General features: G+C 37.1%; 1 protein-coding gene across 1 annotated transcript in view; it reads right to left on the minus strand.

The window, feature by feature from the left end:
* The window catches only part of ASPH (aspartate beta-hydroxylase), a 101,487-nt gene that overhangs the window by 31,100 nt on the left and 56,279 nt on the right, over positions 1 to 14,108 (minus strand). The window contains exons 17-19 of the mRNA XM_009332089.1: positions 5,314 to 5,402; positions 3,434 to 3,520; positions 143 to 293 (exon numbers count right to left, since the gene is read on the minus strand). Of these exons, the coding sequence (XP_009330364.1) occupies positions 143 to 293; positions 3,434 to 3,520; positions 5,314 to 5,402 (327 nt within the window). The remainder of the gene's footprint in view (positions 1 to 142; positions 294 to 3,433; positions 3,521 to 5,313; positions 5,403 to 14,108) is intronic.

Below are 14,108 nucleotides of genomic sequence, written 5' to 3' on the forward strand. Positions count from 1 at the left end.
TATTTTTCATAAGCATTTAAGAGATTAGGAACACAAGTCCTACTGAAAATTCAATGGAATTGGTGCTTTTAAGTCCTTAGTGATCTTTTGAAACTCTTGCTCACATAACTTCCATAATTTTTACACCGTCCTCAAATCTTACCAAGAAACTGCTGCCTGTCTGCTTCTCGTTTCAAGCTCAGTTTTACCAGATCCGAAGGGACATTTGGCAGACTAACCACCTCATCATAGGTGTTGATGGCTTTCTGCAGCATCTCGTTACTTCTCATTTTCTCAGCTAAGTCATCTTCAGACTAGAAAGAATCACAAAACCATTATTAGAACACATAATAATCCATTAGTCTTAAAAATAACTTTGTTTTCCTAAAAGGCAAACTATGCGATTGTTAGACTATGGGAATAATTTTAGAATTATCTTTAATGTATATAATTTTGGCATAACAATGGAAAGCTTATTTGGTTGTGCTTTATGGTAAAGCAGATTAGAATTACTGTTAATTCTTGTTTCCTGCAAACTGTTTGAAAGCATGAGAAAATTTGAACCTAAAAAATACATTAACACAGATTTTTGGTTAATATTTGTAGAAGTCATAATTTCTGCTTTTGAAAACAAATTAAGCAATCTGTTTTAATAATATGGAAGAAATGTAAATCATTGCCAACGGATTGTTTGTATACTAAGTCTCACACTGGCTGTAACACACAGATCAAAGCACACCAAGAAACATTGCTTTCATATATCTTGACACAAATTTATTTACACTCTTCCTTGGAAAAATAATTAGGAATTGGCTTTACTCTTGCATATGTTGATAGATATCTACCCTACAACTCTTTAGAACTTAAATTCATTCATCAAGCTCAGGAGCAGACCAAAGGATATATGAGATCTCTATTGTGAAATTACAGCTTCAGTGAAGCCAAATGGAAGCTACCACTGATTTCACCTGTGGTATGGCACATTCATAATTTGTTTCCACAGCTGAAAAAAAGACAACTATATCTCAAATGGTGAATTTTTAAAGCATTACTTTGAATTGTTTATAACAAAAGCATGCATTTTCATGTGTCTAATGCATTCTTCCCAAATACTTTATTTTTACTGGTTTATGTTCTTGTCAATTAGCAGAGCAAGGTGTAGGTGCATTGCAAGCACTTGCAGGTGCAGAAGATCTTATTGATCTATCTAAATTAACTGTTGTATCAATCAAACACATTAACTGAAACAACTTCAACTGTGCTAGCTGCATACGCTGTAGTAAATAGCTAATATCTGGAATCTTTTTGCACTTCTGTCCTTTACTTTTTTTCCTTGGGTTACTCTGAAACTGAGTATGGGAAATACCAAACAATGTGGTTACTCAGCCAAACAGTTGATCTGCCGGTTTCAGAAATAACTTCAGAAATCAGTTTTAAGAAATAATATATCTTCCTGATGTACGTTCACTAGGAATTTGCTTTTCCTTTTTTTGAGGGAATTGCAGGGCAAAGAATAGTAAAAGATACATAAGTAAGAGGCAAAAATTGTCAGCATAAAATCTGCATAAATTCACCAGTATAAATACTGTAAGTAATATAAGGAGGTTTAAGACTTATCTACTCTTCTTTTCAGCCTTAATGATGTTAACAATTTCTGTAGAATATTTTTCATCCGGCCTAAGTGTAGCTCCAGAAATCAAATCAGGAATGGCTCAAATTTCTGAAAAACACTTCTAATTATGAAATCTTTTGCAGAATTTTGGGGGAAACAGTTGCCTTTTAAAGCTATTAGAAGATCCAGAAAAATGAATCTTCATGTCTTATTAGAAACTGAATCTACAAAATTAGCATGTAATGTTGGTTCATGATTCATAGAAATGGAGAAGTACACTCTTGTGGTGAATTCCTGGCCTTTACCCTTACTCTTCTCTGCAGTTTTACCTTTAGTTAGTGATGAGAGATAGCAAATTTGAATGTGTTGTGTTGGTATAAATACCCATTTAAAAGTAATACGGTGTTACAATGTAAATCCTAAGAATAATCCATCTGTCCGTGAAGCCCATGATTTTCCCATTCCTTCAAACAGCTTCAACCTACACATACTGGATTCAATAAATTGGTCATGTTAATATGAGTGTTCAGTAAAAAGACTTGTATGAGCCTACAAAGGCTACTGAAAATGGAAATGAATTTACAGTTGTTTTTACACATTCCCAGAAAGTGTATGCCAATTATGACTTCAGATCTTGGTCTGTAGGACCTTTTAAGCATTACTGAAGTTCTAGGTTGTGACTAAAAATTGTTGTAGAGAGACAAATGAAGTTGTGTTACTGCAGGGACTTCTGAATGAGAATAATCTTCACAGCTGGCTTCAATGATCTGCCCTCCTCCCTAAAAGCAGTGAGCTAATGAGGAGGCAGGAAGCATATTCTCTTAGATATAATGAGTAGATTCATAAAAAAGGCAAATAGTAAAAGTGTAAGTTAAGAGAGTTAAGTCTATCACATATATTAACCGAAGTGGTCTCCTACCGTAAGAAGGCAAATAGTTCAGCAGACTGTCCCTCACACAGAGCACTGAAGTATTTGGTCTGCTGTGTATCAAGTGCTTGTGTGATAGTTTTCTGGATAATCGTGGCTTTGGTTTTAGCATGACTATTATTAACCAAGTGAAAACCGGTTGTGACTCCAATTCAAGTGCCTCATTAATTGTATAACAGCACAATTCCCTTCTACGGTGAGGGTTTCATTTTGCTCATCTTGATTAACAGGAGTTCAAGCAATCTTTTATTAAACCAAGTGCAGTGGGATTATCCTACTATTTATGAAAATAGAAGGATTATTCTCTTCTCAGACATCCCAACACGGCTCAAAAGTATTATGAATGCAGAGCTTATTTTCCAATGCTTTCTCTTTTTTTGGATGAGAACATCTGAAACAGAACTCACTCCACAAGAAAAGGCTAATTAAGCCTCCTTGCCTACGAATTTGGGTTCTTTATCCTTTAACACTCTCTCTATAAAAGCTCCAAATCCCCTTCCCTATTCCCACTAAGCGAAACACAGCATTTAGCCCAGAGCTGACTGATGTGTTGATTTACCAGCTGCAGCAAACAGTATGTAACAATTAAGTTCTGCCTGTTGTTCCTGCACTAGGACATTAGTTGGGATTTATCTCTTACCTTTCATCTGATGGTTTTCATGACATCTACAGGATGTATCTTATTTTTGTGTTATTTACCATACTTCCCACTAGACTAAAGTTAAACAAAAGCTCCCGAAGTAATTGGGGAAGGATAGAGGACTGAACAGATACAATATGACAGACCACATAATTCTTTTTTTCCTTAGGAAACATCCAGAAAATTATAAATGAAGTCTGACTGGGATTCAGAACTCTATTGTTAAAAAAGGTTTATTTTATCTTTTTTAACATTTATGGCTTTTTTTTAGTACCTGTGCTTTCCCATATCTTGCTCGAGGACTCTGTGGATATTGACTCACTAATGCTTCAAAGGCCCTTAGAGCTTCTTCAATTTTTCCCTGAAAGGTAGAGATATTTATCAGCAATTCTATCTAATAAAAATGCTGAACGATGCATGACCAAATAATACATTAGTTTCCCCAATTAAAAAACAAAAACAAAACAAAAAATTGCAGACTGAATCAACAGTTTTCACTCATATTTTTGTTGGGATTACCTGCTTATGTAAGAGAAATTAATTGTAATTATTTATGAAACTATTATCCACTTTCCATGGTTAAAATGAATAGCCTTGTTTTAATTTTACTCACTTTCCCTTTATTGACTGGAAAAAATGCTGAGATGACAACAATCTGTCTATATCAAAACATAAAGATTCTACTGCTAATAACAAAATCCAAACTGAATGTAACAGAGAATAGAAAGCAAGTTCTATACAAATCTAGAATTTCCTCTCTGCGTACCTCACACGACCAGCAGTATCGTAACTACAGTTCTTCTAGGGGAAATACTAGACTCATCCAAATATTACACGTCTGATTTGTTCTAAATTTATCCTGCTTCCTACAAGACAAGCATGATTGTCTGCAATCAAGAGACGCAGGCAGGAGAAGAGTCAGCCAACTGACCCTATAGGCTCATCAAAAGTTTCTGTTATGCCTTTCTCTGATCAACCAAGTGTTTAAGTAACAAGAAGCATGAAAACGCTTTTTAATTTTGTATTCTAACACGTAAACAAGGCTCCTAGTGAAGGGCAGCAGCAGAGGCAGCCTGAGGTTGGTGTTCTCCATGTAGTAGCCCTTCAGCCCCATCACAGACCTACAGGAACTCTGGGGCTGCATGGATGGCAATGTAAAGCTAAATCTGCACAGTCAGTCTTCTAAAAATGAAGAATAATCCCACACCTGCAGTGACTAAAATGGTTTTTATTGTACTGTACTGAAAATAGTGTATCTTGTTGCTCAGTCATCTCAAATCCAGGGTAGAACAAAGACCTGCAGTTGTTCTCCATGCGCTAGGACTGTCTGTGAGGCATACCAGAGTTTTTACAAGATTTACACCCAAAAGACTTAAGGTCTTTCATTTCTAACAGTCACATAGTCTTGCTTCACTATTTAATCTCACATCTGGAAAAGGGACACCTCTGCAAAGGTCTTGTTTTCTGAAACATTCAAATGAAAGAATACGATTGGAAGTTATCAGAGGAGATGACTGAAGAGTTTTTGTTTACTGTTGGGTTTTTTTGTTTGTTTTTCACAGTCAAGTTATTAAATTCAAAACTGCCAATGCTGATTGATCAATGTTAAGGTCTTGCTGCCACTGGTGAGAAGCAGGAACATCTGCTTCGTGCTGTAAGCAGCTGTACGGGAGCAGACACTCATGGGACACACACAGAATTCCAGCAGAAAAAATGCCTACTACAAAGATTTGCACCTAATGCTCACGAAGCATATGAACACTTACTGAGAGATCCATACTAACATGCTTATATTATCCAAGTGCTCTGATAATAGTTGACTTCAGCACTCCAATGGACAACAGTGATAGGACAGATCTAACCCTGTTCCATGAGATTAATTTAAGCAGTTTTTTGATGATAGGAATTCAACAGTTAAGCTAAATATTTTCAAGGTTAAAGGTGAGCAAGCACACATGAATAGACATACACTCAACTCAAAAAAATTTCAGATAAACTATCCAACAGAAATGAAACTTGAAGGACAAACGTGCACTGAATGTTTAATTTCACAGAAAGCAATCTGAAAGTAATTTTCCCTTTTTCTAAGTTAATTTTTATTGTATTCATTTTTGTCAACTATTTACAGTCTTGAGGGAAACGTTCAAAACTTACTTTTTTACGTAATTTTTCTGCAGCATCTAGTTCAGCTTTAATGGTCTTATCAAACTTGTTTAAGAGCTTTGGCTTCTTCTTCTTTTTAGCTGGAAGAGATTTAAAACCACACAGTTCATTACTTCTTTCGCATTTCACAGCAATTGTTTGGAGTAACCTTTAACTAGAGACTAGTACTGTGCTGGTAAAGTGTACGATTTTCAAATAAGGCAGTTTCAAAATACACTGAAAAGAAATTGATTTCTTACTTATTACAGTCACAAACTCCTGTATGAAAAAGCAATCCTCAGTCATTCAAACTGAGTAACTTTGCAGTCAAGTTTTTAATAAAGCATTTTTAGTCTCATATAGTCAAGGATTTTTTTCCAAATGGTTCAATCGACGTGGAATAACAGAAAGAACTGTTATTTTTCTGCATTTACATGGTATTATGAGAAGTACCATTACCAGAACATGTTAATAATTTCTGAAGTTGTGCCTATATAGGTCTACTTCTTTGTCTAAAACAATTAAAAGAGTTGACAGAAATCATAGTTACTCAGGGTAGGAGGGACTCAAAAAGTCATGCAGTCCAGCCTGCTGAAAGCAGGTTCAATGCTGAAATGTCTGAGAAGACCTCTTTTAAAGTGATCAAGTTTCCACAGCTTAGCAGGCTATCACATAGTAGCAGGGCAGCAGTATGTAGTAAACCAGTCCTGAAGTAAATTGTGTAAAGTAAATTGCATTTGAAGCAAATTGAAGTAAATTGTGTCACTTTAAGCAGCTATTTACTTCATAGCAGTTCACTCTTAAACACTATTTGGTTGCATTAAGTATACTAGATGTTAAAAAACATGCAAATACACTGCTGAAGGATATGACAGCAGGTAACTTCTTTTCTCCACATTTGTTATAGCTAAATTGCTTTTGAACTTAATTAAAAAAAAAAACCAAAAACTTTTCTGACACAAGTAAGGGAAATATATATTGGCTGACACAAGTAACTACTAGTTATGTATATCTGTAAGTAGTAGCACATATTTTTGCTTAAATTATGCATTACTGTTTTTCCCCTTTACGGACAATAAGTCATTCATAGCATGAAAAGAAGTAAAACTATTATTTTCTTTGTAGAAGTTTAAACAGGGAACGCCATAACTGATATGCGTAAAGCTAAACCCAAACACCATACAGCTTAACATCACAAAATGGCCACAATGCTGTAGCAAGTATTTTGGATAACCGCTAAGGTTATTGTATTAAAGGTATTGTAACTAGTCATGTTTTATTCTGCTTCCCAAGTCCTCAGGTGCACTGTTCAGGGATGACAAGAGCCATCACATACTACTGGAAGCTGTGCTCATGAATCATTAGGTCATACTTTCTCTCTGAGACTCTGATCCTACACAGAGCTTTAGGCAGAGAAATCACTTCGTCTGTGTTAAACCTCAGAGAAAGACCAACACCTTAGTTAATGCTAAGCCAATCCTAACCCCATCCGAGCATTAGAAGGTCTCGTGAGTCTGAGCTGCTTCTGTACAAGATAAAAAAAAAATTGACCACCTTTGATTCTTCCTGTGTAAGACTTTTACTGTCATGTTCAACACTGAACTCTGATAGCTCTGCATGGAGAGAGTTTTTCTTACGTTACCTTTATAAACTATTCTGCAGCATTGGTATGCACAGTTAAATAGATGCTATTGCTTTTCAGGGGCAGGGAGGAAATAGAATTTAAGCAGGATTGAAGCTATCCTACTAAATTCCATTTACTTATTCACAAAGGTCATATGAAGCTTTAAATATAAAAACGTCTTAAGCTCTATAACGGAAAGGTACTAAAGAAGCAGTGCATTAGGATTATTATATCCCTGTTGATCCTTCTTGTAAATAGAAATGACTGTAATTTTCCAAGGCATTAGCTACCAAGAAGGTAAGAAGGAAAAAAAAAAACCAACTGTCTGACATACAGGATTTTACTCCTTTTTCAGGATAAACTGCCAAATAGCATACTTTAATATATTCGTTTTGCTCCCCCAAAACACTTCAGGTCTTCATTGTACCCTATGACTTTAAATCAAGCATTTATTTTCAAGCACACAATAATGCACTTAAAGAATGTAGTTATCATGGAACTGAACTGACCAAAGAAATGCTTTGCCTTTTTTTTTTTTAAATATAATAATACAGATGGTTTTCATGTCTTTTGTTCATTCCCCATAGATAATATAGTAGAAATGCATTTCAGTCCGTGGCCGATTCCAGTCTTGCTATGTCTTACTTTAATATTGACCATTTCATAGAAAAGCAATGTCTTTACTGCATTTTCATGCAGTTAATGATGATAATGATTAAGGAGCACAGCACTGGCTCTGTTCCAAGTGTTCATACCCCTTGAATCCAGCAGAACTCACAGAAACAGCTCTCATCATGAGAGCAAGGATCCCTCCACCCCAGACCTTGAGTCCACAGTGACTAACAGGTGTGGACAGAAGTTTCTGACATAACGTCATCGGGCCTGAAAAGAACAATCCGTAACATGCAAAAGGTTTGTTGGGTTTTGTGGTTTTTATATTTGCTTTTCTGAAAATATGCCAGCTCAGTCTTTTAAGAAACCATTGCTATTTCTAAGGCCTGGCTTGCTCCAGAGTAGGTGTGGATGAACTCTGAAGCATCAGCCCAAGGAGCCAATAAAAGAAAGTGTCCTTCGGGTCTTTTTAGGTTGGTTGAGCTCACAGCTGCTATATGAAACTGTCATTTGTTGTTAGCAGGAAAACTGAGGCATGTCAGTTCCTCTGGGTAGATGATCTGGGGAGCTTCCAGCTGAACATCAGTTTGTTCCTGTTCTCTAAGTAGGAGGCTGTACATACAAGAAATGATGTAAACCACAACTAAAATGTCCATTCTCAGTTCCTATGGCATGAATGAAAATCTTTATCTAAGACTGGCCAGCTACACAGAAGAGAGGACAGCTATTTGTCAGCTTTCTAACTTTCAGTATTCATGGAAAGACGTCGTCATTTGGACCTTCTCAAACTCGGTAAGCATAGCAACAGCGAGGTTCCTTCAAGGCAATGGAAAGAAGCTTTCCCACCCAACAAGAAACTCTTACTGCCTGTGGGACACTGTTTCCATAATTCCTTTGCATTTACAAGGAGATGAGACAGAAACAGCTCAGAAGAAAGAGTGAATGAAAATCTTACAAGTCCGTGGCACAAAGATATATCTTTCCCCTCATATCTGACTTTGGTCATGTGTTGGAAGAACCTTTTTGCCACCCTCCATTATAAAAAAGTATTATCTTCCGATTTTCAGTACAGTTATATATCAGCTCTAGACCAGCAGGAGATCAATATGAAAAGCTGGAAAGGAGCTGTTAACATAAATATTATTCAGCTGCTAGGCACCAATATAACACGGTAAACATTATATAATGAGCAATCATTTTCATCTCCCATTCTACTCCTATGTTAAAGGATTCACCGGGGAGCTTTCAGCGTAACCATCAAGCATTCCTCTATATTAACCAGATAGCCTACTATCTCCCTGCAGGGGTATTTTAATAAATTATCCATTGCCTCCTTCTAGTGTAATAAACTTTTCGCAGATGTGACCCAATAGCTTAAATTCAACGTTACAAAGAAGTTAACTTATCTGTTTTCAGAGGGAAAAAACATGTAATTTTTCATCAGTGACTTACAGATTCCACCATGTAGCTGAAGTAATGCACGATCACACAAGTGCTAGGGTGACTTGTAGTCCAAATCTCGTTGAGCATTAAAATGGTAATAATTCTTCTATATATCATACTATGGTCTTGCAAGAATAATACTGAGGATTTTCAGTAATTATCTTGGATGTAAGGATAGGCTTTCTATCTAGGATTGCTGTCATAGGATTGCTGAAGACTCCCTCAGAGAAAAGGGTTTCCACTCTTAAAGCAGAAAGCTAGGAAGAAGTCTCTTATAAGAAACTCCATGCTAGGTCTTTCTGTTGGAGAATAAACAATGGCCGGTGACGATAAGCAATCTCATATCTCCCTTCTATATTAAGATACAGAAGAAAAACAAACAAACAAAAAAAAAACCCAAGAAGGAAAATATTTTGAAAGTGGTAATGTATTAAATGTGCAGTAAACTTAATAGCCTGCAATGTCATCCAATGAAAGATGATGAAATAGCTCTTTTATATACCTATTTTGGCATATAAAAACTAAAACACCGGGCATATTTTATGATTTTATGTTGAAAGGCACCTTGTCATCACCAAAAGCAGTGACAGTCTTTTTCTACAAAGGACAGAGAAATACCTTTTGAAAACTGAAGGCACTGCTAGATACTCTTCAGACCACAAGAGCATCACGTGAAAAATAAGAAGTAACGAAATGATTAAAGGTGATTGAATCACTTATTTTTGAAGAACGGTTTAAAAATATTTTGTCTTTAATTGGCGGGTGCAACATTTACATCTGAATAAGCAAGGACAAAGGGGAAAATGGTAATAGTAAAGAGTTTGCCACTGGAAGAGGGGTACATACCACTCTGTAAAAAGTAGCTCCAGAGATGAAAAGAATAAATTAATTTCTATATCACCATAGTCAGGACAAGGAATAAAAAGCTTAAAATTGCTGCAACAGAAAATTTGGCTTGAACATCTGGAACTAGTATCTCTGAGCAAGCACAGTAGAACAGATTGCTGAGGATAGTTGTGGAATTCCAATTACTGGAAATTTGTAAGAACAAGTTGTATAAGCATCTGCCAGGAACGATGCACACAGTTGATAAGGCCTTTGGTCAACAGAATAGACAAAGTAAGCTTCAGGGTCCCACCTAGTCTTATTTTCTACAATTTCTGTTATATACTGCTATATGTCAATGTGCTTTAGTGCCAAGACTATAATTACACAGGGAACTTCCATTCTCTCATTTGTTAAAGAAATTCTCCCAGAAGCTCGTTGTGCCAGTCATCACCGTGACTGAGATTCCTCCTAGCCCTATACCAGCAACAGAATTTTGAAGTTCAAAAATAAATGGATCAGCTACAGATTATCTGGTTTGTCTAACAATCATGATTTTATGTTCTGCAGCTTCTACTCAACCATTAAGCTTCTGTTCATCTCCTTTCTCTTTCCTTCTCCTCTCATCCTCTTCTCCAACCTCTCCCCTTCTCAACCTCGATGCCCTACCACATTTCTTCCCTTTCATTTCTATACTCGTTAACATTCTGTTCCTTGGTCCAGCTCTTCCTATTTATCCCCAACTTGATCTTAGACACCTGTCTTGATCATGACCTTCTCATGATCAAGGTCATGTTGCTCATGACCTTCTTCAAGGGTCTTTTCCCCTAAACTCTGTTGCCCCAAATCCCTGTTACTGACCATCTACTCTACTGCTACTCTCCATCTCTGCTGCATACTTCAGAAAATGATTAGGGCTATAAGCAGCCATGAGTGACCCAAGGAAAGATGAATGCAAGTGCCAAACCTCTCTTCTGTCACATAATTACATGTGCCCCATACCAAATGGTGCTAACAGAACATAAATATCCCTTTGCAAGAAACACTTCACCTGTTTCTACACATGATGTAGCACTGTGTTAATTACCTGGAAATTATCACAGCCTGAGCACGAAGCAATACAACTACTTGGCTCAGCAGCAGTACCTGATGGCGTAGCTCTTTGCTCTCTAGCTAAAAGTTCATTCATTTAGTCATCACTTGAGAATGTCACCAGTGCAGTGACAGCTTAAAATTAAGGCAACTAAATTTAGGTTTCACCTAAACCCTGCTATAATTTTGGATGTGAGGAAAAATTTCTTTACTGAAAGAGTAGTTAAACATTGGAACAGGCTGCCCAGGGAAGTGGTTGAGTCACCATCCCTGGAAGTATTTAAAAGACGGGTAGATGAGGCGCTTAGGGACATGGTTTAGTGGGCATGGTGGTGTTGGGTTGACGGTTGGACTCGATGATCTTGGAGGTCTCTTCCAACCTTAATGATTCTATGATTCTATAATCTTTAGAAATCTAGTCATTACAGTCAATGGAGCCTAAGAAGTGAGTGCAGCACAAAGTAAACACCTATTAAGTGGTTAGCTGAAGGTATAGATGACCATTGTATACAACGCAGTTTGGACACCACACTGGTACATGCAGCCACATGCACGTGTCTGGAACTGAGTCTCATCCAGGCTGCTCTCTTCACTCATTGACATTACTGTTAGATGACAACTCTTACTCCCGCAGGCTGTTTGGAAGCCAGTAGCGTGAACACTGAAAGACTCAGGAAATGGTTCATGCCTTTCTTTCAGGACCCGATCTCACAGAAAGTTTCAGAGCTGTGAAGGAATAGCATTCAGAGGAAATCCTGCTCAGGTCTAAAGATCTAGACCAGAATATGCCATCCACTTTGAGACACGTGGAGATACAGCAGCAAACAGGGCCCGGGCAGGGGATGGATAATTAAATTTAGAGGTGAAACTTAAATGTTTCTTCACTGGTGACCATTAGCCAGCATGTGCTTGTGTGAACTAACATTTTTTAGCCATTACTACTACATGCTCTTGCGGAGGAAAAAACATACACTAAGTTTGCAATAAAAACTTTTTCTTTTTTTCATTTAAATACTGGGAAAAATCAAAGAAATCAGTGCAAAGTACATCTTGTGAAGCTACTGAATCTTTTCCTTGAAACCTTCCAAAATCAATTTTTAGAAAGGCATTTCCAAAATGAATTTTCCCAATGCAAATTTTTATCTCAGTGGTATAATTTCAGAAAAGCTATAGGTGATTAAAAACAGTGCCTTGTGATAGAAAGCAATCTCAATTACAGATGCTATTATTAGCTTTTTCTGTAAAAATAAAAGCAAAGGCTAATAATATTAACAAAATCAAGTTCTGTAATTCTTCACCTGAAGCAGATCTATCTTTTTCTCTTAAGTAACTGTTCAGACGAAGAGCATCAGGCAAATAATTTTGCAATTTCTATGCTGATTTTATTCACAGAATTATAATGCAAATATAATTTCTTGATACTTTACAACTTTTAATCCAAAAAGTTGCCTAAAGAAATAACAATCAAGGAATGAAACTTCTCTAGAATTTCTAGACAAACTTCCTCAAATGATCAAGTGTCTGTATGGTCTTGTATAACTGAGCAGAACACAGGGCTTGAAATCGGTGTAAAATGCCAAGTAAGCCAATTATGTTAATTGTGGTAAGTGCATCCAAACCAATTACATGAAGTAACAAGGAAAAAAACACATGGAAAAAAACCAGCGATAACTAGTGCATGGCAAAAAATTGATTACGTCTGGCCAGAAGTCCAAAGCAATACAGAACAAATTGGTAAAAATATTATATCAGAAATAACTAGTAATAATACTTCTGTAATGGAGTAAATGAACTCTCTAGTGTCCACAGAAGTGGGGGGGAAGTCAGCTCTCCATTTCACATTTTAATCTGAAATGCAAAACACTCAGCCAGGCTGAGGAAAATCTCATCCTCCTAAAGGAGCGAACACTGCTGACCTGACTGATTAGACATCAGCCTGATGTCTCAAAACAGTTAATATTTTGTTAGCTAGAATTGGACAAAAATATCGACTACTGCCATAATTCTCTTTCATGATTAATATACTTTCTTTATCCTAAAGATACAGCATGCACTTGGCATTTTAACAGACAGCAAGTTACTTTTAAGTGGGTCTCTGATATTGTCTACACTGTAAAGACTTCAACTAGTTGTTTTCTGAAAAGATCATTTAAAGGATGGGGCACCTTTAGCACAACACATAGCATGAATTGTTCTGTCCTTGCTGACATACTCTGAGCCTCTGATCAAAGGATACATGTACAGTTTTGTTCCTGAGCAAAGTAAGTGGGAGATAATATCATGCTGTTATTAAAAATCCCAGAACAATTAGTGTTTATCTCTAAAAACAGTATGCACTTTCAGACACTTAAATCGTCTCTCGCTCCTGTGCTTTGTAAAAAGTTGGGAGCAGATATTCTACAATTCTGATTTTATTCTGACACAATAGACATGTCAGGAAGGACACCACAAACAGTGAGCTTGTTAGCTGATGTGCAACTGTGGCCAGGAAGAAATCTCAACTGGGACTAGCTCAGGCAGTTTTCCACCTGTTCTTGCTGCCCTTTTCTCCTCTTCCTCCATCTTTTGCTCTCAGTACTAACTATTCCCTTTCCTAAGCCCTCTGCTCCCTTTCTTATGTTCAGAGTCTAGGAAAAGTGGTGGAGTGGGAGGGCAGGCTTACCTGCTGCACTGGAGCTGGCACCGGGGACCTGTCCTGTGCATTGATAGTGATGACTGACATCTCGGTTGGTCTAACTTGGAGGTCTGGGCGGAAGAGTGCCTACCACATAGGCTAAACTGTCTTGCTTTAATGTTTGGAAACTAACGCTGCAGGATTCGTAGTCAATGGAGAGGGGCAGTAGCCTTCTCTGTGATTATGAGAGTCCATATTACACTATTAGCATGAGTATTTCTTGTTGAACATGTCTTCTAATGAAATTTCTAGTTCCTCAGAAATGGCGAGACGATAATGTCACAATCTCTCTGAGGGCGCGGGGAGAGAACATGAGGATAGAAAGACACTGCTTCCTATCTAACAAACTACCTCATAAGTGGGGTTTAGTTCTTGTCATTAGATTTTTTGATTTATTTATTGCTATTGTCATTATAATGTCAAGGGAGCATTCCTGATGGCTTCCTCTATCTTGCATCTGCTACTACTGGCATGCAAAACAGAAAGCAGCTAGGACTCTGGCTTTTAGTTAATTACTTCATAAGGCATAAGGATTCA

This window comes from Pygoscelis adeliae, unplaced genomic scaffold, assembly GCF_000699105.1.
Source record: "Pygoscelis adeliae isolate BGI_AS28 unplaced genomic scaffold, ASM69910v1 Scaffold98, whole genome shotgun sequence".
Taxonomy (NCBI): domain Eukaryota; kingdom Metazoa; phylum Chordata; class Aves; order Sphenisciformes; family Spheniscidae; genus Pygoscelis; species Pygoscelis adeliae.